The sequence below is a fragment of the Parambassis ranga genome, chromosome 9 (genome assembly GCF_900634625.1).
Source record: "Parambassis ranga chromosome 9, fParRan2.1, whole genome shotgun sequence".
In the NCBI taxonomy this organism is placed as follows: Eukaryota; Metazoa; Chordata; class Actinopteri; family Ambassidae; genus Parambassis; species Parambassis ranga.
In genome coordinates this window covers 6,792,605-6,816,820 of record NC_041030.1, presented here as the reverse complement: position 1 = coordinate 6,816,820, position 24,216 = coordinate 6,792,605, and the positions used below count along the sequence as shown (strand labels likewise).

Here is a 24,216-nt window from a genome sequence, read left to right as displayed (position 1 = left end):
GGTTTAACTTGCTATTAAGCATGCATAAACAAAGGTCAGGTAATAACGAGATATTTCTCTTATGTATCATAAACAAGCCGTCACTGGCTAGTTTCATGACATATGGAGAAGCACCTGAGCTAGGTGTTGTGACAAAGAAAACCACATCCTATCCAGCTAGGAGTAATATCTGTATTTTTTTCTAATTACATGACCTTTACAAAACAATCTGCCATAAGAACATCTGTTTATGAATGAAACTGGTTATGTTTTCATAATATTCATAAGGGGGGAGACGTTTGATAATTTATAACATATTGTCTTCATGCTGAAGCAGCCGTCCAATCAGCGTCTGTATGAGCAACCAGCGAGCCTCTTTCTGCCCTCCAATTGGCTCACAAGCACGTCAATCTGGCGCTGACTCGCGGTAGGTTGCAGCGCAGGTGAAGTGTTGACTGTGGTTCATAGGGCAACAAACAGCAGCGTACTCCGCTGGGAGACATCAATGGTGGAGTACGCGTCCATTCAGGGAAAGGTCTGAGAGAGACCATTACTGGGGCTTACATGGAGAGCTGAAAGTGAATATGAGCTTAACGTCCTTAATGATGTACATATCTCCGGCTCTGCTATTTATTTTGTATGTATATATCGGATTTTCTGAAGCTGCACCCCGCATCAGTCCCTACGATGCGTCGCCTATTGCCAGGAATCCCGGCTCAGCCTCCGACACCTGGGAGACCTTCCTCACCGATATGCCTCGTACTTTATCCGAGAACAGCTTCGCTCTCGGGCCTCTAGCCGGACTCACGCCGTCGCCTGCCATTGTTTCACCCGGGCCGACCACCACCACCACCACTACTAGCCCTCTCTCTAAAACTGCAACCACCTTCCAGCCTCCAACGGACCCGACAACCACCACCATCACTACCACCACCACCGGCCCCGACGCTGGAATAATCGCATCCACTAAAGAACAAATTTCCAGGTTAACCGGCACACGCAAACGATCTACCGATGCACAAACATCACTTTTTACGCCGGAGAAAATGCTGCAGACCATGGTGTCTATGGTTTCCCAGCGCACTGCTAACGATGCATGGGCTGCAGATAATATTGGCACATCTGTTACCTCAATAGAGAATAGTCAAGGTGAGTGATCTGCAATGAAATATGTACACAGAGGAAAATCTGTAGCCTAAAATGATGCTTCGCAGACAGAAAACTGAAAAAAAAAAAAGTGTAATGCAGGCTGCTGGATGGTGGCACTGTGCTTTTGACGCAGAGAGCGACCGAATAAACCAGATTGCCACAATGGGCAGACCCCTCAGATTGTACTGAACCCCTACAAATAATCATCACATCCTAAATACAGCCAGTGTACAATTTAGTCAGTGTCTTCTTCACTGTGTGACATTTATTCTATGCAAACCAAACGCCTTTTTATTATAAGATGCGAGCCCCACATTAGACTGGAAAAGGGGGGGCTGTGAGGGGGTGTAAGGTTGATCCTGTTGTTGTTCAGTCAGTTTTTCTTTTCCACACAGACACATACTGTATTGCATGATACCAGCCATGTTTGCTTCTGATATGGAGTTACAAGGAGCTGCTCAGATAGCTGCTCCATCTAATCTATTGTTGTATTTTGCATTGCACATTCAGAACAAGGCCATCCAACCAAAATGGCCAGGCAGGCCAAGCCATGAATGAGCAGTGACAGTAGGGGCCCCTCCTCTTTCACACACACACACACACACACACACACATCCATGTGGATGTGTTAGTCTCTGGGTCAACATGGCTGTGGAGGATGCAGAATCTTGTGGTTGTTTGTGCCAGGCAGAGGTGTGGGACAACATCTCTCTTTGTTGTTATTGTCTATCATTAGCTTCCCTAATTGAATCTCCTCCTGCTCCATCCTGTCTCTGAATGATATGGCTTCATGTGAAGTCTGAAATCCTCCTTATTGTCCACAAGACCATTTGACTGTTTTTTCTTTGTAGTGCCCCCAGGCCTGAGCATAAAATCCAGACTCACTGAATTACATATTCTGACTGATATCACCCTCTCTCACATCAGGGAGTCCAGACCAGTCATGCCTTTTATATTAACCCTTTGTTCCACACCCTCTGTACTACCTGAGCAACAGTGATGGAGGAGGATAACAAAAATCGATCATGGCTTTGTTGGTGTTCTAAAGTCAGAAGCAGGAGATTTGTTTTTTAAGGAAATAGCGTCAGAGAAAAGAAGCAGGATCGGGTTCTGATTAGTCTCTCATCGGACAGACTGTTAAAGATTTACAGTGGCGTGCTATTGAAGAAGTCATTGTTATTCTGAGACACCTCGGTGCCTCACATCGGCACCCAGTAAACAGATGCTGTAGTCCTCACTGCAATCCATGTATTTCAAAAACTAGCATATTGTCAATACACCTGCTCAGTGCTGTAGACATTCTGACAATGGCGCTGTAATAAGGATACAGTATTAAGTTTTTGCTGATATTACAAGTATTCCTGTTCATATTAGCTGGCTATAATGCCAATACACATTTTGTTTTGTAAAAATAGAACCACTTTGGTTGTATCCTGTGACATAGTGACACATTAGTCAGTGTCCAATTCTCTGCTGATTTCAGTTATAGCTGATAGCCTGTCCCAGTGCAGCACTATTATCTAGCACATTTTACTTTCATTTTCTGTGGGAAAATGTTTTTTAATCAGAGCATATTGACCACTGTGATACGCCAATATCAGCCAAAAATACCATCATCCGTCAGACTACTGATAATTAATGTTTCATTAGTAGTTTTTTCTTTTTCTTTTTCATTGGTACATCAAGTTACTCAGTTATGCAGATCAATCAACCTGCACTTCTTGCTTCTTTTGTTTGTGTAAACAGAGCTGTGTTGTGTCTGTTCATACCCTGAGGTCAAAATGAAATCAGCCCTCCTGTGTGAGGTCATACATGAAAGCTGATTGAGATCATCTTCAAGCAGCTCTGCACTGTTCTAGTGTAAAGGCACTCATCGCACACTCACACAGCTACCACCGGACATTTTCTGATGGGCCAGAGGCCTCTGCAGAATCACTGCAAGGTAGAAATACCTTACTAGGTTGACGCTTGAACTTGAACAGCAATTGTTCTTACCATAGTGAGCGGTGAATTGGGCAAGAGAGGAATTCTGGAGACATGATTTGTCCTGAACAGCCTGCTGCTGCCTGCGTCTGGAAATACCAGCCGTGCTGCCACACCACTTCGCAGGAAAGAAGAGAGGTGGCCTCCCCACCTTGTCTCTTCCCATGCTACACACAGATCCGATCCAATCTACATCAAACCTGTTTTGTGGCTTCCTAGAATCACCCCACAGGGCCTCTATCCCACACCTTTAGAGGAAGCTGTGTTTTAAGAATGAACTGCTCAGGGGATATGCATTCACTGGATCTCACACATTCTCAGGCGTGATCAGGGCTGACAGTTCTTCAGTGGATGCCGCTGTAGCAAAGGCCATGACTGTAAACTCCTTGCATAACCATAGGTCTTTCTTAGTCACATTAAAGCAGCAAAGCAGCAGTAAAAAAGGAATCCCAGGAAGGAATGCATTAAAATTCAGCTGTCCTCAGCCTTTAACTGCAAGCTGACATACACCACATATCTAAAAATCATTGTCTTCTGAGCACAGAATGAAAACATGCCTAGACTTCAGTCACCACACCTAACCTAGGATCAGATAAATAATAGATAGCCACTCTGTACTCTACAGGGTCACATGCATATCATTATAGCCTCTGTTTTCAGGAAGGCCACCAGTTTAAACTGTACATATGCAGCAAAACATGAATACACAAGAGCATAAATCTTAAATTCTAAAGTGGGATCAGGAATGAAAAGCATTGAGAAGAGATATCTGAACAAGCAAAGTGAATTAGCAGCTCGCCCCACTCCTTTTAGCACCTTGTCCCGGACAGCTCCCAGAGGCCAATGACACCAGCAGAATGTGAATGCACTCGGCAGCTTTAAGAGGGCGATGGTGAAAGGTGGAATAGTGTTACGCCTAGCCCTCTGTCAGATGAAATTATCCTGCACCTATTCCCCACAAAGGAGGATATCAAATAGGTGTCATTTGAACTTAAATGCATCAAAAATGGTTTCATCAAATAGAATTTATGTGTCAGAAACTAATAGCAAAGGTGCTGTTTGCTTATGATGGTTCAGCAATTAGGTAACCATCGTAATATGGGGGTTCCAGTACAAGAAAAAGGCTCTTTGTTCTCTGCAGTTAGATGGAAAAGAAATCTGTGCATGTAGCTGTAATCAGTCAAAATAAATTCCTTCCTAAATTTCATTTTTTGTTTGTTTTTCACTGCTTTGTACGCCTTTATGATCAGTGACATGGTGCTGACTGCCTAATAAATAGATGGCTTTTTTCTTTGTCTTTGCCCCTCATTGCACCACCTTGTCCTTCAGAGGGCCTGTGTAACTGCACCAGTGGAAGTGAGGGGATTTTGGATCCGGACGAGTGTGACCGGACTACCGGTCAATGTTCATGCGTTTTGGGCTACATCGGTCTGCAGTGTGAGGAATGTGAGGAGGGATACTTCACCAATGGCACCAGCGGCTGCATGCCCTGCTCCTGCGACTCCTTCGGCGCGGTGAACCACCTCTGTGACAGGTCAGAGTTCTTTTCCTACTTCCCCTTTAAATAAATAAATCTAAAATCAGGCCAGCAGTCTGATAAAGTTATAAGTTATAAGTATCCCTTATACATTTGATCACTTAGTGTAAATCTCATATGCAGCCTGGCTAAAACTGAGTTTTGGCTTCTGGAAGATTTGTGATGTACCAACAAAGTGACTTCTGCTTCTGACTCTCCTATCTTTAGCAGCACTGTGGTAACAGCCTGCCAAGCCCAAACAGACTGTGAATTAGCATTTGTTATCTCTTAAAGACTGAGCCGAGATGTTCAGGGGCTCAGCTTTGTTCAGACATTATGTTCATCATAGCCCTGCAGAATCATTATTCCAAGTATTGATCCCGGCCATCATTCCCCAGGCTTCCCCAGAGAGAGCGAAAATGTTCCAGCTCTGCTTAAACCTCAAATCAGAGCCAGCAACATCAGCAGCATCTCCACAAGTCACAGAAGCTGTTACTTGTAAAAGAAGCCGCATGTGTATGTGTTAGAGGGGCTCGGCTGTCTCTAACCATGAAAAGGAATGCTAATGCTTGAAGACCTGAGATGCTGTCCACAGTATGTGTGGAAGCTTTTTGTTGACATGCTCTGACAAACATGCCGCTGTGCTTATGTAAGCTTAATCCTGGTAGGTGTAGTCCTTTAATGGAAACAGGGGATGTTTGAATGTTCATGAATATATTGTCATCTAGAGAGCTCAGTGGGATGTAGGTGAAGGTGGAGGGTTTTTCAAGGCCTCGGGCTTTCACACGCCTCATACAATCCTTCTCAGACGGTCTGAGCCTGCCCTCTGTGAACCCTATTAGCCTAGCCTAGCCCCCTTATGGAGCTTACCAATGTTAGTTACACAGATTAGCTAGCTTTGCGACCCCCCAGCCTGCTGCTTTAGGTATCTTTCCCATTAAGTAATGAACAGAGATGAAGGCAGTCTGTGCATTGCTCATGTAGACTGTTACATAAACGGTGCAATGACCAGGGAAAGCAGCAGCAGGTATGCTGCTTTTAATGCAATCGTATATTAAAAATAAATCTACCTTAATAGTAATTTTAATACACATACATAGTTATATGTATCTATAAGTGAACAAAAATACATACAGAGAATGAATGCCAGATTTTATTATCTAATTAAGTTGCTGTAACAATTTAGTTAAAAAAAAAAAGCTTCATTTGCTGCTTCCGTTCTTGCTCTTGCTCTGTGTCTTCAAGTGCTTTACAAAATTCCTGCCAAAACGACGGCTCTGCCTTCTGTACACACTGCTGTTTCACTAGTTGGAACTTCACATGTAAATTATTGCCAAATTATGGCTGTAGTGGCTTCCAACCCTTTTCTCCTGGAGCTCCCCCTACTTGCATCTACAAAAGCTGACTCCACTCAATCATGGATGCACAATCTAGAAGTGAGTCATTTCCTCCCCCTTTGCTTAAATCTAGAGGGGCAGATATTATTTAAATTCTGTATTTAATTTTAACAACCTCAGAGCAGACAAACCCTCCTACTACCTCTTTTATCTCAGGAAGTCCCCCTAAAGTGTTATTGGATTGACTGATACCTGCTTTTTAGGCAATATTGGAGGCATTTTTCAATACAGGTATTGGATGCGATGTAAATCAAATATGTACCTTCCATGTCTGTGAGCTTCACTGTCAATATCCATGTATCCACCAACTGTCTGCAAGTTGGAAGGTATGATCTGCTGATACCCACATTTGTAAAATATGTCCTTAAAAGAATAACAACAAGCAACAGCTCAAGGGTAAGATGAAATTGTGTGTGGGAGCACAGACTATACAATCTCGTAGATGGAACACAGACTTTAAATAAAAACACCTACGCACAAGTATAATTTCAGCCTTAGTGCCATGCAGTGTAGGTAGCATTTAGCTACCTGCCTTGTTGACTTCCTAGTGTCACAGAGACGTTTTCACTCATCATTTGCAGCTGTCAGGAAGGATGATGACTCCTGTGCCAGATCACTACCCGACACTCTCAGAGCTGATTAACTGTATAGCAGGAGTGGAAAAACAGGAGACAAACGCCAACAATCACACATGTACAGTTGAGAAGTGTTTGCTGAGAAAACACAGTTCCACAGCCTGTCTGAGGCAGCATTATGTAATGAGTGCAATATATAGCTCAAAGCCAGAGCTCAGACAGAGCTCTCCTCTATCAGGCTCTGTGATGGGGTAAAGATCTGTGTTGGTTACAATGATACTGACTCTGCTACATGTTGACTAGTTTAAGGAACATCATCTGCATTTTTGAGTCACCAGTGGATTTGTCTGAACAGCTTTCTAAACATAGATGACATGACATCACAGTGAGATATTTCCAGTGTGGAGGACTGACTGTAATAGAGGACCTATTTTCAGCTTCCTATATTGCACAGTCACCATCAGGAGGAAACCTTATATGTTCAGCTTTAAATGTGACTCAGGATCGTGACTAGTGAGTGTTTACAAATGAATAGCACTTAATTTATAAAAGGATACACTCAACTTCCTGTGTGTTGCATTAGTTCTTCCCACTGTTAAATGATCTCTTGAATAGCATTTGTTCCACTTGGTGCACCAAATGGGGAAGTGAATATCCTTTAGTACAAACAAGCACTGAGCTCTTTTTTTAGTTCCTCAGGTTGTTGATTAACTCACCTGACTTTTGACCACTGCTTTCATGATAGAGGTTCTCCATGTGTGTGTGTGTGTAAAAGTTGTTCCACAGTGCAGGAGTGCGTATGATGGGTGTGTTGTGGAATGACAGAGAAAGATAATTGCATGACAAACACACACAGCAAATCTAAGGGTGGTGTTACGGCTTTGAAGAAATATAATGTGTTGTCTGACGACATATGAAAACAAAGGTGTTTGTTCATGGAAAGTGACATCAATGTTTGTTGCACGACTGGTCAAACAGTTGGTGTATGGGGTGTGCTTGTTTCTTTGTGTAGTAGCTGGATTCTTTTAAAAATTCACAGACACAGTCTCAGATTCATCTTGCCATGCCCCTGAACTATCTGCTTGCACGCTCATGCTTCGGACAGATCAGTGTCCTCTGAACAAGTATGGACGTGTATGGCCTATGGGAACAAAAGCAAGAACAAACTGTTTGCCTTTTATGCACATATTCATAAGATGGCAGAAATGTTCTGTTGACTGTTCAATGAAAAATCAGAGGATGACTACACTCGTCATCCTAAGAGGGCCACCAAAGTAAAAAAAAATGGTGGATGATTAAATCAAGTCAGTCCTGGATGTTGGTACAAAGTGAATTATATGGAGAGGTGCTGTAAATATTGCCACTTGATTGTCATTTGTCAAATTGATCCCCATCCTGGGACACTAAACTTGACTCAGACCCAGATTAATGAAATTCCTTTAGGGTTAGCTGCTCTTTAAAGCCGACTGACATCTGTAATTGCATCCTTATTCAATGTTCTTAACAGCCCTAATGAGATTTTCTCCTCTTGCTCGCTCATAATGTGGCATTCTGTCTGCAGTTGCTCTCCAAATCATGTGATTTCAAGTGGACACATACTGTTACCCAATGTGCTGGGCAAGATCAAACCAATATTTGACAAAAGTGCAGCATTTAACCACTTGTGTCTGTCATAACAGTTGTATCAGTGGTGTATTTAGGTCAGCTCCTGTGGGCATTTTCTGTAAGGCATTTGTTTTGGCCATGAGAGTGTAATGAAATATTGACTGTGGGTGCAGATGTTTCTGCCTCTGGGTCATGTCACACTAACATGGATCCATGGTGATGTTGTGGGGATATTTCATTCTATGTGCAATAAATTGACAGAGGAAATGCAAATGTTGTTTTCTAGTGTAGTTTCATTCATATTTTTACCTCTGGATAAAAACATTGAGTGAGCTTATTCTCAGCATCCTGCTGTGTGTAGGCAGCAGCAGTGGACTGCAGGACTGCAGGGTTAGAGACACACACACACATCTGTGGCCTGACTGACAGCCACACTCAGGAGACCTGCAGTCAGAGCTTCACTGCACTGTCCCATCTGTGGTTGAAGTCTCATTGCAGGACTGATACTGGAACGCACTTTAGCTTTTTAGTGTAGACACTGTAGCACTGTAAGTGAAGTATTTTGTTTATGCTGATTTGTTTGAAATGCTGTTAATTCCACAAAGTTCATAAGAAAGAAGCATTAAACAGTTCTTTAGTATCTCTCATCTCAATTTACAGCCTAATAAGCCAGCTTTGTATGAGGTCTTTTTTCATGTTCCCTCTGTCTCTTCTACCTTTTTGGAGATCTTGGTGTTGCTTCTGTCGGGCTATTATTTACCTCTCAGTTTGACTGGAAAGTAATCGTTCTGTTAAGTTTACCAATTAACGCTGAGCTATGAACATATCTGTGGATGCTCTCATTCATCCAGGTCAAATTCATTTCCAAGAGTTTAAATCGAGGCAACTGGAGGGATTGGTTTTTGAATACGTTTTTGCCACTCCCCCAAGTGGCAGTGGCCCCAAGCAGAACTGAAGAAGCCACTTGGGGGAGTGGCAAAACGTCTTCAAAAAACAATCCTTGAGTCCAGTTGCCTCGATTTAAACTCTTGGATATGAACACTGTAGTATGTACTTGTTTTTCCAAAAACCATCTCTCAAATGGCCCAGGAGATCATGCTTAATTCACTGTGGCATGCTAGAAATTAGGGTTAGGAACATTTGGAAGAAGCTTGGAAATACTTGACCAGGTTAGTTTTTTTTTTTTTAAATCTTCCATTCAAAAACATAAACATTTGACACAACAGTGGTGCCAACCAAAGCCAACCAGACCATAGTGGGTTTTATGAAATAGGCTTTAGTACCGGTTCTTACATAGCGGCTCCCCATTTGAGCTAATTAATGAATTTAGCTTCTAAGCTAACAATATCTTCACATTACATCATATTTCATATCATGTGCTGGAGCTGGAAGGTTGACTGGTTGCTAATATTTCCCCTTGCTTCCAGTCTGTGCTAAGTTAGGCTAAAGCATTTAGCAATGCTCTGTATTTTAAGCTGATGAAGGTTCTCAGTCATCCAGGTCATTTATTATTCAAGAGAATGAGAACTTTCTCTCATAAATAGTTGGACATGTCCACACTTGTGTTGGGGCCAGCAGGCACTGGCACAAGCAGGGACAGCAGATCAGAGATCACAGCTTCTACTGCTCTGTTGCTTTTTAACACACCCTTTCAGGATTTAGATGCGCACCCGGCAATGCAGCTAAACCTGCTTAGTGTAGTTCCTTGTTTATGTTTTCCAGCCACCAACGTCACGGTGATTAAACTGGTGACCACTTCGCTCTCGCAGAGAAGATGTTTGCTGCTGTCTGCCCTGATCCGACACATGTAAGAGCGCTGGCTGGCGCGGCGGCCGCAGAATGGGGTTAAGCTTTGTCGCCCATGTAATACTGACCTACTTAACATACGGATCTGACGGAGAGCGGCTGGGCTAGTGCAGCACAGGGAAATCACCACCAAAAACAATAACAAACCCCCTCCTCCCTGCCAAGAGGGTGCAAATTATCAACAGGATTACAGAGCACTGAGAGAGGACTTTACATCTCACAAACCTCCAGTTCATCCTCTGCAGACGTGAGCCTTGCAGTGTAACATCAAGGCTCAATAGATGACAGATTGTGTGATTGTGTGGATTGCCACAGATCAATGTATGACTGAATGATTGCCAGCCAATCAGAACGGAGCATTATGTATTATCTAATTAAAATTATTCATGGTGTTTGTTGCAGCTGAATCACTGGAACTTCCATTAAACACTGTATTTTCCAGTCCTGTGACTGACATGGCTTACTCTTCTTTTGTTTCTCCAATGAAAGAAATGTGCTGGTATGACTGGCGAGAGGTTAAAGGTTGTATTGTGGACATGGAAAATATGCAACTCAAAGCCAGTAGGCCATCTGGCGTTATTGGCATGCTGCTCATTTTATTCAATTGGCAGGTTTCTCATCTAGCAGATAAACTAACATTACAATTATTATTTCTTTATTTACCCATTAAAGGTTAAAAAATGCTGACAGATTCACAAATATATTTTCCTATAATGATCAGTGTATCATATGTAAATATATCCTAACACAAAGCATCCATTACCGGCAGCGAGTACTTTCGGCCTGGCCAGTATCTGTTGTCTGGTACATGCGGCTCTATGTTTTCTTGTCACACTCAGCATGTGCTGTTTGTATGGTGAACATAAATTTTGTCGACGCCCTGCCCATCTGGCACAGTGCCGTGACAACGTGCCTTTTGGGGTTTAGACTGCCCCCAGACATACAGGAAGTAAATCAGTGCTCCTACAAAATCATCTCCATCTTCTGAATAACACTTTTGTCTCCATTGTAACTAGGCTGGTCTGCAGTCTAAAGCTCTGCACTCAAGTGTATTTTTCAATCTGACGAAGCTTTATTGTGAACAGAATGGTTTTAATTGTGCAGAACAGTAAATCAGCCACAAAGCATTCATGGTGAAATTTTATGTCTTCTGTGATGAAGCCTGGATCCAATATGGAAACTAATTCAAATTCCTTCTTTTCATGTAGCCTTTAATTTGTAAATCATAGCAGGTAAAACATGTCGTTGGGACATTATCTGTATTTTATGTATTGTATTAAGGTCATGATGCAGCATGTGGATATGTGTGTGTGTGTGTGTTTATCTGCAAGAATGAGCACTGTTGATCTCCCAGCCTTTTTTCGGGGTGCCCACGCCCAGCTAAGCATCGCCATGGGCCTCTTCATTTGCATTAAGTGCAGTTGTTTTAACAAAGCCCTGATTGTATGAAGCCCCCCACACACGCTCATGGAAAGTGCTCCCAGTCACTCTTGATTTACTTCAGTTGTTTTGAAGTCATTGTTTGCAGATTATGATTCTAAGTCTATTGTCTGGGTTGAGGGGCTGATCAGGCTTGACTTAGCACTGTACTCCTCCTGGGGAAATTACCTCAAGTGTGGGTGGATCAGAGCGATGTCTCTCTCTCCCCGTCCCTCGCTCTTCCCTCATGTATAAATGAGCATTTAGCAAGTTAGCAAGAGCACTGATCCAACCCGAGAAAGACACATTAACAAATTAAATGACTAATTCATGAGTGTATTATTGCTGAAGAGTTAATTGGATTTAACTTTGCAGGAGCATTCTTAGAGGAACTTTCTCAGCTGAGAGCAATCAGTGTCTTAAGTAGAACACAAGAAGCCCATACAGGTGCTGCACAGTGCTGAGTTCTGATTATAGGTTGACTGCATGTTTATTTAAAGCAGATTTCTAAAAAAATATAAAGTTTTGGTAATAATAATTTATAGGAAAACCTATTTTATCTGACAGTTTACACTGTATTAATGTACTTGTAAATGCACTCTAGTGACATCTTCTCTGAGTTACCCTAGCAACTAATTTTGCTTTCAGGATGTGTTCCCCCGTTTTATGGATGGGTGTATTTGGACTTAGAAGGTTAAAATTTACAAAAATGTGGAGAAGCTTAAATGGACAGTCTGGACAGCTCAGGGTGCTTTCCCACATGCCTCATACCTGCAGCAGTCTTATAGGAAGCAGATGGATGTGTGAACCTGCAGGAGTCTGCACAGACTGGATGTCAGCTGTCATGACTGCAATCCAAAACACACACACACGCACACACACACACGCACACACACACACACACACACACACACACAGGGTTCAGGTGGAATTTCAAGCATTTCATTTTCTGATCTTCTGCTCTGCTCTTGCAGCTCAGGGACATGTGAGTGTAAGACAGGAGTCTACGGACCCAAGTGTGATGAGTGCCACCCGGGTTTCTTCCACTTCAGCAGCACTGGCTGTCGACCCTGCCAGTGTAACAACCACACCAACTACTGCCATCCACAGTCAGGTGAGTCTACAGTTTTTGCAGCTATACTGTGTCTACTGCTGTATTACTTCTTAACCTACAGCAAGAGAGAGAGAGAACCGCCTCCTCCATTTGCTTGGTTACTATGGTGATGAGATGTGCCCATATGATTGGTTATTTCAACCAGCCAGACATTAAGAAGCACTTGGAGCAGCCACACAAAAAAGGGGGAGAATGCTTTCCTCTAAAAAGGATGTTATGTAGGTAAGGTGCATAATACTTAAAAATAAGCTCCAGCTAAAAAAGCTGGTTACATGCTGCTTACAAGTTGGTACAATACAGTCATATCAAATAATAATAACAACATATCACTCTGAAAGCGTCATACAACACAATTCATTTGTGACCTGTGGGTTATTTAACTTGTGATAGGACATACTGCCACAAAACGGCAGTCATTTAGTCATTTTAATTTTTTTTTGTAGAGGACCAACAATGCAATCAGGCATATTTGTGTCAATGGAGTGCAAAGAACTGTTGTCCTCCTGGTATGCGTATGACTTTCTCAATAGCGTGATTGCACTGGTGTATCTTTACATACCGACAACATGTCTGTTGCAAGTGAATGTGATATTTCTCCTGATAAGGCTGCAGTCACTTCTGGGTTCCCCTCTTTAGGTCATTAATGAGAGTTTTTATGCCCTAAATGTGTGTTCTGACTAGTTTTGCACTATTAGAAAAAAACAGAAACACAGGGGCTTCTCAGTGGGATACAAGTCCTCTGTACTACCCTAACAATAGCAGATCTGAGCCATTGGTTTGTGATGAAAGAAGCAGCTGTATCTGCTCCTTTCAGCGTGTCATTTCTTTAGTTAATGCTTAACTGTCCAGTCTTTGCTAACACAAGGCTCATTAGGGACCTCATACATTTAACTTGTGCAGGTTCTTCATGCAGGTTCACACCTTGGTAATATATGTTGATGTTAAACTAAAGCCTGATGGCAGGACACAAACCCTTCAGGTTTTTCAAAGTAAAATACTGTAAATGATGTTTAGTTGGGGGATTTGGGGGATGAGGTAACATGTACAGTAAATGTGTGAGTTATTCTGTTTTGTGCCCTTGATCACATTTAAATGAGGATTGCTGCTCACCTCCCAGAGACAGAATAGCACCAGCAAGTGACAGGCTTTAAAAGGTAGAGGGGGGGGGTCTGTGTGTGTGTGTGGGAGGAGAGCCATATGCCTTTCCATTATAATGCAGGGGACAGATGGAGTGATAGTCTTTGCTTGGGCTCAGTGTTCACAGTGCTATGGAGTTTTGACAGCTCCCTTTGGTGGTCACTCCTCAGGGCTGTGTACATGAGGACAAACTGTGCAAATGCAAATTATACAGTATCCCAAACACTGTGTGCCTTGAACACACACGACTGGGACTCTGCATTTTAAACAGGACAGAAGAAGAACCACCTTTATTTGGCATGATGCTGCAATTTAGCATTATAAAGAACCTTTTACTTAAAAACAAACGTATTATGTGAAGCTGTTATTTTCGTATGTTGCTGTTTGGATTAATGAAACTCTTCCTCCTTTACTCTCTCTTCAAAACTATTTAAGCTATTGAGCAGGGTCTCTTTGTATATTTCACTGCTCACACGTGAGCCCACAGTTATACAAAGATCCAGCAGAGCACTCAGACAGGCTGAGTCATGTCCACATAACCCCTGTCTGTCATCATACAGGCATAACAGCTTCGAAACGTAACGACAAACAGCACAGTGGTGGTGATATATCTTCACTAATATTTACATGAACAACAGTTATAGGCTCCTAATATGAGGAGACAGTTTATAACTTAAATACACCTAATACATAACAACATCATTGAAAGGCTATAACAGCATGTTAGAGGCACAATTCCTTCTTAAATGTTGTATGCGCCTGACAACAACAAGGTGCTTTTGGCTTAGTCACGATTCACAAGCCTTATTGCTAAATGTGATTGTTAAGTATAATTTGATTAGGTCATCCACTGTAAGCATATATATGACAAGCAGTGGCTCCTGTGGTTGATGAGGCAACTGTGCAAAGTGAAGCAATGGGTTTTTTTTCTTCCTGTAAATACTACAGTGATAATTTAATAATAAAATAATAATAACACTATTCTTACTATACATAGTTTTTATTTTACAATAAAAACAAATTGACACACTGCATTTAACTTCATAATATACTATCTGTTATCAGTGACAACTTATTTAATATTAGTGTTTACAGTAGATCCTCCTAATGTTTGCTTTAACAGAACATTGTTAAAGTAAAGGTCAGTGCTTTGTAACTGTATAAATACACAGGGCTGTAACCTTATGTGCCCCCATACAGAAGTGCCATGGATCACATTAACTTTGGTGTGCATTTTTGTCTGCTGAACTGAGCAGATCATGTGGTATTTGGAGCTTAAAAATGACGATGACTCATCTAATTTATTTGCAGCATATTTTCTCTGTGACATAAAATTCAGCTTCCTTTAGCCAGTTTTATTGTTGTTCACACCACATTTGTGCACCTCCAACATGATTTCGCTCTGTTGCCTCAGTTGCCGTGTCTGAACACGGCTGCATAGAATCCCTGCTGCTGACTGATGTTTAGTGTGCTATGTGGTGTTGTTATGTAGTTGCAAAGGCCATGATCTGCATAGGTGCAGCAGTGCATAATAAGTGGGGCTGCACATCTCATTTGCAAGTCCAGATTCTTGCAAATGATGTGGTTCAAGCTTTAGAGTCGAAAAGAACCATAAAATCAATCAAAATTTAAAGAACAAGCTATAGTAGGAGAATGCATTATTATTTCCTGTAAAAATTAAATAAGGCTAGAGGTAGACTTTAGGTCTTCTAAGCAAAATAACTTTAAAAATAACTTTAAAGGTCTATTTCTGTTGCCCTGGCTGCTGTAGGCTATAATCTGATTTGAAGATTTTTTCTGTGTGTGGTTGCTTGCTGTCAGGAGATGTGTCAGTTCTGCTGAGCAACTCTTTTTTTGTGTGTACTTTTCACACAGTGTCAATACTGCTGCTGCAGCAGGGGAAGCATCAGCCAAGATTTTAACCAAAATACACACCAAAAATAAGCTGATGTCATTGTTTGGTCAGTGTGACCAGTTCTGAAACCCGATAAAAAAAAAAAAAAGAAAATAGTGCTGTGACTTATGTAAGCAGTTAATCTGACTCTGTGATGTAAGCAGGCCCAGGAAGAATAAAGAACAGCTGATCATGTGACCTTTTTGTTCTGTCCTCCAGGAGTGTGTCTGAACTGTGAGGGCAACACCCAGGGATCCAACTGTGAGGAGTGTAAGCCTGGTTTCTACCACAGCCCTACAGCAGCCCCGACAGAAGCCTGTGCGCCATGCCCCTGCTCCAACTCCACCTCCACCGGCACCTGTCACACCGGTCAGTCCCTGCAGATGCATTCATGGGTTCTTTGCATAAACATTTTTTTGTTTTAATGGCTTCATACACAGTGCTTTCTACCAGGGAATTCTGACTCTGTATTTATGTAAGATACAAAACAGTTCTATAGCTGTGCTGGAAATAACTCTTAACGTCATGCTTTGTACTTTTTAATATTTACCCAAGATAACATTTAGAAATACAGTCGAAGAGAGATGTGATGAACAGGACATCAGCTGACATGTTAATAAAAGCAATAAGTCTCAAAGATGCATGTATGTATGAGAAAACAAAAAACACAAAACAGTATTAGTATTCTAAATTCATATCTCTCAATGAGAAAAAATATAATTCAGTCTCCCCTTCAAATTACTTTGACCCCACCCTGAAAATATATGTATGTTTAGCTAGCTGCTAGCTTCCAAAGCTTTGCAGCAGTGTTCTTTTCCATATAAGTATAAGTATAAGTATTTCCTGGATGTCGCGTCAGTTTGTCCACACATCCAGATCTCTGTGTTACGCTATGCTCATCTCCTTATTGATTTGATGTATGTAAATGAGTGACATCGGTCTGCAGCCAGTAAACAAAAGGAAAAACTCTGTTCCATTACTGAACTGGATGACCTCTGTTCCTTTTAAGTACATTTATGAACATGAATAGTTTATTATAGTTAACACATCTCCAGCCAAATGCAGCCATTAGACCAGTCTCTATTCATGTGGAGAGAGGTGCATTAGCATGTCTGCCTCTCCATCAGCATCGATTCAGTGATCGATACTATATGCATTCCCTAATATGAACGATCTGACTATATTTGACTACACAGTGGGAGGCCTAGTAGATGTGTTATTTTACTGGAAAGTGGTTGTTGTGTGTGATTGTGTGATTGGCTTTCTGACATGACTTTGATGCATATTTAGGGGGTAATCTACATATTTTACTGACAGTTTTAATTTTGCAGATAATGATTGGTGGTGATTAATAATCTCCCAAAGATCCAGATCTTTAAAGCGGAGTGTTTTCGATCTCTGCTTCCAGACAATCTGGGATTAATGCTGACCTTCCTGTGTGACCCCACTTCTTTCACCTCCAGGCTGCTGCTGCCCTACTTACACAACACACCCAGAGGTCTCTGTTGGCCTGAGATCTGGGTTGAACTGCAGTCACTGTCATGTTCCCAAAGCACCTCAGATCTGCCTGAAATGTGATGCATTTGCTTACAGTACTAAAACCGTTTAATGTGAGACTGAAGAACAGATCAAATCACTACAGCATCACCGTGTGTGGTGTGAAGGTGGTTGGCTTCTTAGATGCATGTTACTGCCTTCCATTGGCATGTCACAGCACACAGAATCCATCAGAGCAGACAGCTGGTGAGAAAATGGCGTACACTTGAAGCTTCTGGTGGCTGTGTGTGAAATGCCGCCCCTCTGCATATAATTAATTTACTGAGCTGCTGCACAGTGTTTGCTAGAACCGCCCCAGCAAGAAGTCATTTTGGCTAACACAATGGTTTTAGTTAGACAACGACTACACTCCATATTCCTAACTCACTTATCAAGTAACATGCTTCATAGCATATTTATATGAGCTATAGGTTGACATCGCATTACTCTTCTTTCATACGGGTTAATGTGCAAATAAACTATTCATCATCGTGACTTCTTCCACTTATTTAAAAAAATTATAACAAATTATACATAAACTCAGGGGAAGCAGCATTAGAGCCTGCAAACAGACTGTCAGCTTTGAAACAAAACATCCCCTGACAGTGCTGACAGAACAAAACTGTGGCATTGTCTTTGGAGAATGACAATGCATTTAACAGACCAACACTAAACTCCTGTTTCAAAGAGGAGAGCTCACTAAAGTTGCAATGATAGATAAGTTGATCTAAAAAAACAAATAAGATATGTTTAAACAGTTACAGATTAAGTATGAGATGGAACAATAGTGTAATCTGGATAAAATGAAGAATAACATAGCTAAAAGCAATAAATAAATAAATGTAAATGAATTATTAAATTCCCAGTCAATGCTAGCAAATAGTCAAGAATGTGTGCTACTGTACTACTGAAGCGCTATACTGTTGTCAGGTGATATCAATCTATTAATCAATAATACTCAATAAACATAGATAGATATCAAGTATTATAATTAATAGTTCATAAAACAAAGAGCGGTAGGCTATGTGCAATTAGCATCTTTATTTTGAAAAGTATACTGGATGTCAGAAACATCCAGGCTTTGCCACTTGTAGTAAATGTTAACAATACTAATCTTTATATCGTAGATACTTATCTAAACACACAGAGTACCTCCACAAAAATGTTGCCAATTTGTTTTCCCTGGACCAATCTGCTGACTAATCATTTTAGCTCCCGGTCAGATGTGTCCATATGGTTTAACTTGACTCCACAGGTGGGCAGCAATTTTGTGTCACCTGCTATGTTTGTGGAACACGGTGATTAGGTAAAGAGAGATTAACTCTAATTCAAGCACCTTAATTATACTATGGCCTGGAGCGATGTTATGTGTATTGTGTGTGACATCAGCCTTTAATGGTCATCAGACCAGGATTAGATCAAAGCTCACTCACACCAACCTGCACTTGACCGCTCTCTCCAACCTGCCTATCGCAGTTTTCATTAAGCACTCTGCTCTGTTATTCACGTTCTGGTACCTTGCGCTTCTTTTTTCTGGACCAATCATAGACAGCACAGCCACATCTCGATACCTGCCCTATTGGCGTGGTCTGCATGGCAACAGCCACGTATAGATGCACTTAGTTTGTCAGGTTGACACCCCCCCTCCCCCCTTGAGGCCCACAGCGAAGGTTGCACCACGTGGGTGGGCAGGAGGGGAAGGGACATGAACCAGGCTGCGCTGAGCTGGGACAGCATGAGCACAGCTGGGCCATTTCAGCGCCAGTCAGGAAGGAGCACACATGGTGGGTGTGTGTGTGTGTCAGGGGGAGTGAGTATGTCACATTCTCATCAGCATCACCACAGAGGATCAGAGAGATGCTCAGGATTGTGTGCACATAGAGACAGTATATGGTTGTGTGTGGAGTATGTCACAGCAGCTTTAATGTAGAGGTTTCCCCAGCAACGGTGAGAAATGAGAAGATGCCAGTATCATGGCTGCACACGGAGGAGGGGTTAGATGTTCTCTAAATGTGCTGATGAGTCCTGTTGCAGTAAACGTATATCCCTCTTTACTGTCACACAGAGAGGTGAAATGGAGCATTGCACCAGTTCAGAATGTGGGTCACACATATTAAATCAGCCATGTATGATTGCATCTTCACTCAGCGGTGTAGGACGGCTGTGCTCTTTCTGTCCGTTCCAATGATCATGGAATATTTTCATGTATTTCATCAACATCTCTTTTATTTTTAAAGTGTGTGTGTCAGATAAAAAAAGTGCCAGTCCAATGTTTAGCAGACCCTGTCGCGCGCGTGTGTGTGTGCATAGGACGATGAGTAAACGGGCAGGTCAGGTCCTCTGTCCCTGTGCAGTCCAGCAGAAAGCAGCTCGTGTTTCTTCCTGGTTATATAACGCAGCAGGCCAACTGCCTTTGAACCCCAGCAGAGGTTAAATCAAGCTTATCAGGAGCAGCCTGCTCAGTGCTGGAATACAACACAGTCATGTGACTATGTACACTAGATGGAGACTAACATCTAGGCCAGTGGAAGGCAGCTATCTGTGTTCAGCTATTCAACACTGACAGCTCACTTCCACTGGAAATGCACTACATCGTTTTTCTGTTCCTTGCTGAGCAACGTTTTTTTCTAGGGCCCAAAACTAAGCTCGGCTTCAGTAGTGGCACCTGGTTTTCCTAATCTAGGTGATGTGAGGCAGCTGAGGACACAAAAACTGCTCTTTATAAGGCAGGGGCACATGGTGCTTTTATTTTAATGGTAACAAAAAGTTTTGCTGCTACACAATAGCTCAAAGAGTATGGCACTACTATGAAACAAAAATATTAATTATTAATTATTAAGTATTCATTTCTGTTTCTTCAGATGTTCAGATCTTCCATGTATCCATCCTGTGTGGATGGATCTTTGAGATAATTTATGCTCTTTTCTGTTTCATTCATAAATAAGACAGGATGCAATGAGGAGTTTCCCCTTGGGGACACTATACTGTAGAGGGTAGCATACTGTGATACTGCAGTTCCTGTCTGACATGCCAGAAGGTGTCGGGGTGTCATATTACTGGAGGCTGCAGGAGAAAGCTGACACTCAGAAACAATATACACTTGTTGCTGATGAACAATCATGGTCCTCATGCAGAGCTGGGATCCATTCCTGATGAAATCCAACTCCACCTGAGCTTTAAACATCCACTCTATTTATAGACCTTATCTCTCAGATGTCTAATGAGAGTAATATAGTGAAGGACCTGGGTGAGACATGACTTGCAAAGATACAACAACAGTCTGTGTTTCCACTGTGTCCCACTGGGGCTGCTCCCTCTCATATACTGTCATCTTGAGCCACCTAGTGGCTGAACACTGGCTGTTTCACTTGATGTTGAATTAAAAAGCATGAACATTAACTGAATATATATTAACTGAATATTATATTTGTGATTTAGCCGAAAGTGTGTTCGTTGTGTGAGTATTTAAGGATCGTTGTTCAGAAGCTGATGTGCATCTTTGTCTCCCTGTGCAGACCCCGGTGGATCCCCAGTGTGCGACCAGTGCCTTCCCCGGCACAGCGGTGCACACTGCGACGAGTGCAAGGCCGGCTTCTACAAAGCATCTGGGGCCTGCATCCCATGTGACTGCAGTGGCAACGCAGACCCTCAGGGCCCCACCCAGCTTTGTAACCCTGACAATGGCCTCTGCCTCCGCTGCATCAACAACACCACCGGGCCGCGCTGCCAGCTCTGCGCTGCTGGCTACGTGGGCGATGCCCTAGCACATAACTGCACCCGTCCAGGTGAGGCCACAGAGAGTGAGCAAATACACAGAAACCCTCTGTGGCAGATATGAGGGTGTATTCTGTTGTTTACTCAGACATGTGCCAGTCTGCAGACTAACCTCAATCAATTATTAAGTTGGGTGTTGTTGGAGATCCTCAAAACTGGGCAGAGTAGAAACCAATAGACTCTTCTGTCAGCAGACACTTTAACACAGGTTGCTCAGGTGGAAGTAATCTCATTAGATGGCTCAGCAGCCGCACGCTGCCACAGGTGTGTTCACTTATTGTGTCTGATTATGGCTGACTTAACATTGTCAAAAGGGAGAGCACAACAAGTGTCAAACTCTAATAACACATTTACAAACAGCAATCCAATGAGCAGTGGAGGGCAGTTATTATTGTTAGTTTTTATTATTTGTATTATTTTTATTTTCATAGAGCCTCTCATTATGTTGTGCATCTGTTTTAACCATTTTTTTCTATGTAAAAAAACATAATATCTACATTTTTGTGATACACCAATTCGAAGAAAAGCCTCTTAAGAATATGCTGCAGGCCCGCATACGGTTTAGGCTTTTCTGACCCACAATCTTTTATACACAGAAGAACAGAGAAATAACAACAGCAGAACTCCATGAGCTGAGAATGTTATTTTGCAGCATGTAAAGAACTTAAGAGAAGCTGCTTATTAGAGTAGTAACTGAGGTATTCACAGCATATATACCTGTGACCAGAGTGAACATGACGCAAACCACCACCTCAGAGCAGAGGTCAGATGAGCATAATCAAGAACCACAAAAGATAACAGAATGGATTACTGTGAATGAGAAAAATGCAGAGTGAATTGTAGTTACATCTTTTTGCCACAAGGTGTCACTAGTTGCTTATATGCCAATGAAGTCTGGGCTGATACTGTGTAGCTTGTGAGAATAAGAAAATAAATCTTCAATTACGTTTTCATTTTTTCTCCTCAGCTCCCCGGCTTCTTCTTCCACCAGCAGACGCAACCACAGTCAAGGCCCTTACCTCCAGCACGTCCTCCACCTCCACGCCTGCTGGCAGCACCACTTTGACCTCCACCAGAGCAAGAGGCATCCCAGCTTCTACGTCCAGCAGCAACACTACTAGCACCTCACTGACCACTGTCACCACTACCATTACCACCACCACCCAGGCCCTGCTCACCAGCCTGAGCAGCCCCACCGACAACACCACAGCAGCCCTCACCGAAGTCTCCTGGACACAGTTCAACATCATCATTCTGGCTGTCATCATCCTGGTGGTGCTGCTGCTGCTGGGCTTCGTGGGAGGCGTGTACACCTATCGGGAGTACCAAAACCGCAAGCTCAACGCCCCATTCTGGACCATCGAGCTGAAGGAGGACAACATCAGCTTTAGTAGTTACCACGACAGCATCCCCAATGCCGATGTGTCCGGCCTGCTGGAGGACGAAGCCAACGAGGTGGCACCCAACGGCCAGCTGGCACTCACCACGCAGGGAAACTGCTACAAGGCTTAGCGCTCCATCCATCAACAAAAGCTAGATTTACAGATGACACAAAAGCTGCTGGAAAGCGCCAAATCCAAAGCTCATTCGTCTTATTCTGCGACATTCACAACACAAACTGGACAGGAAATAAGAAATGTTTTCCTTCTTTTTGAAATGATTTTTGTGTGCAAAAGGATTCCAAAGAAACTAGTTTGCGTTGTGCCTGCGGAGGGGTTTGTTGTGCAGATCAAAGGAGTTGGCACGACGCTCTAAAACAGGTGCATACACCTGCTTGCTGAAACAAGATGGCACCAGATAAAAGACTTACAGGAGCCTAGCATTTCAGATATTTTTAAAATGGACTTTTGACTGTTTTAAGTTATAACTCGATCACTCGGCCAGTGATCTTAATCTAAGACAATGATTGTTATTTAATGAATTTTTATTCAGTTCTTATTTATTGGTTCATTCTTGGGAGAAATGCTGCACATGTATGATGTGTTTATTCATGGTGTTTTATCTTACGTGCTGTTGAATGGTAATTTGAATTGGCCAACATGTATAGTTATAGTGTGTTTTGAGAGAGAGAGAGAGTCCTGTGGGGAAGAAGATGTAGGCTGCTGGTACAGGCTGTTTTAATGACCTCATCTTTTGTTTGTAGTTTCATCTCTTTTGTTGAAGCCTACCAGCTCAGCCCAAGTATCTAAGAGGAGTTTAAGTACAAATACCAATCATTCACTCTCACCATTTAGCTGTGACACATACTGTAATCTTAAAAGCTCATCTGCTCTTTGCTGCCTACCTCAGCAAAAGTCGAACATCCGAAAAATGTGCGTGGTATTCTGTGACTCAGAAGAGAAAGACGTCTAGAATATAAACAGTGTTTTACTGTTCATACCATTGTTTTGGAGTGAAACCAGCCTGCATAGTGTAAAAGAAAATCGTCCAGTTATCGCCTGCGATCAGGTTGCATCACGACGAGCAGTAAAAATTGCTGCACTTCCCTTCAGACCCTTGACACGCTGATCCCATCGGTTGGGTGTGCTTCTTTTTACCATGGTGAATGAGTAAAGCTAATTATGGGACTAACTCCTCAGGTACCGGCTCTTTTCCCCAATGTGATTTCACTGTAAATATTATTATTGTACAGATGAATGTGAATAGTAGCACTATTATTGTACAGGTAGAATACTGTGTGTACACTGTCACTCAACAAACCCCAAGTCCTTTCACTCTCCAGGGTGTGATGTTGCAGTCAGCCTACAGATTTTTGTATTTTTCCTTTGGTTTATTATTCTCAGCAAACATCGGCGTATACACAGCTGCAGAAATCATAATACAGAAAAAGATGTAAATAATGGCTCAAAATCAGAGCTCAACTCTCAAATAAAAATGGGTTTAACTGTTAAATCATTTGTGTTTCTCATGTCTAATCAACTTTTAATTAACCCTTCTGCATATTAACAGATGCAGAATGTGCTGATATCTCCCTATCATGGATCGGTACCAGTGGACCAAATGTCAGTCTATTTTGGGATCCATTTTTGATGAAATCCAGCTCCACCTGAGCTTTAAAAATCCACTCTATATATCTGATGACTAATAAGTGACTAATAGTGAAGGACCTGGGTGGGACATGACTTGCTATGACAACAACAGTCTGTGTTTCTACTGGGGCTGCTCCCTCTCATATACTGTCATCCAGACTTGCTGTGAGGCCACAGTGCTACTCCCGGACCCCAGGACTGCAAACACTCCCTGATAGGTGCAGCTGTGGAGAAGCTTTGTCCAGACCATTGTTTCCCAACCAGTGTGCCGCAGGACTTATCAAATTTCACCTAATTGGTCTG

General features: G+C 42.3%; 1 protein-coding gene across 1 annotated transcript; it reads left to right on the top strand.

Annotated features, from left to right (window-relative positions):
* The first annotated feature begins 452 nt into the window (after positions 1–452).
* On the top strand, positions 453–23,779 carry si:ch211-158d24.2 (multiple epidermal growth factor-like domains protein 9). Its single transcript, XM_028415208.1, has 6 exons — positions 453–1,128; positions 4,441–4,645; positions 12,404–12,543; positions 15,794–15,943; positions 20,626–20,895; positions 21,852–23,779. The coding sequence occupies exons 1-6, from the start codon at positions 564–566 to the stop codon at positions 22,394–22,396; spliced, it is 1,875 nt and encodes a 624-aa protein (XP_028271009.1). The 5' UTR covers positions 453–563; the 3' UTR covers positions 22,397–23,779.
* The last annotated feature ends 437 nt before the right edge of the window (positions 23,780–24,216 follow it).

Coding starts and splice junctions, on each gene's coding strand:
- si:ch211-158d24.2 (XM_028415208.1), top strand. CDS start 564: ATGAGCTTAACGTCCTTAATGATGTACATATCTCCGGCTCTGCTATTT. Junction 4,646..12,403: donor GTGAACCACCTCTGTGACAG/GTCAGAGTTCTT, acceptor CTGCTCTTGCAG/CTCAGGGACATGTGAGTGTA. Junction 15,944..20,625: donor CACCGGCACCTGTCACACCG/GTCAGTCCCTGC, acceptor CTCCCTGTGCAG/ACCCCGGTGGATCCCCAGTG.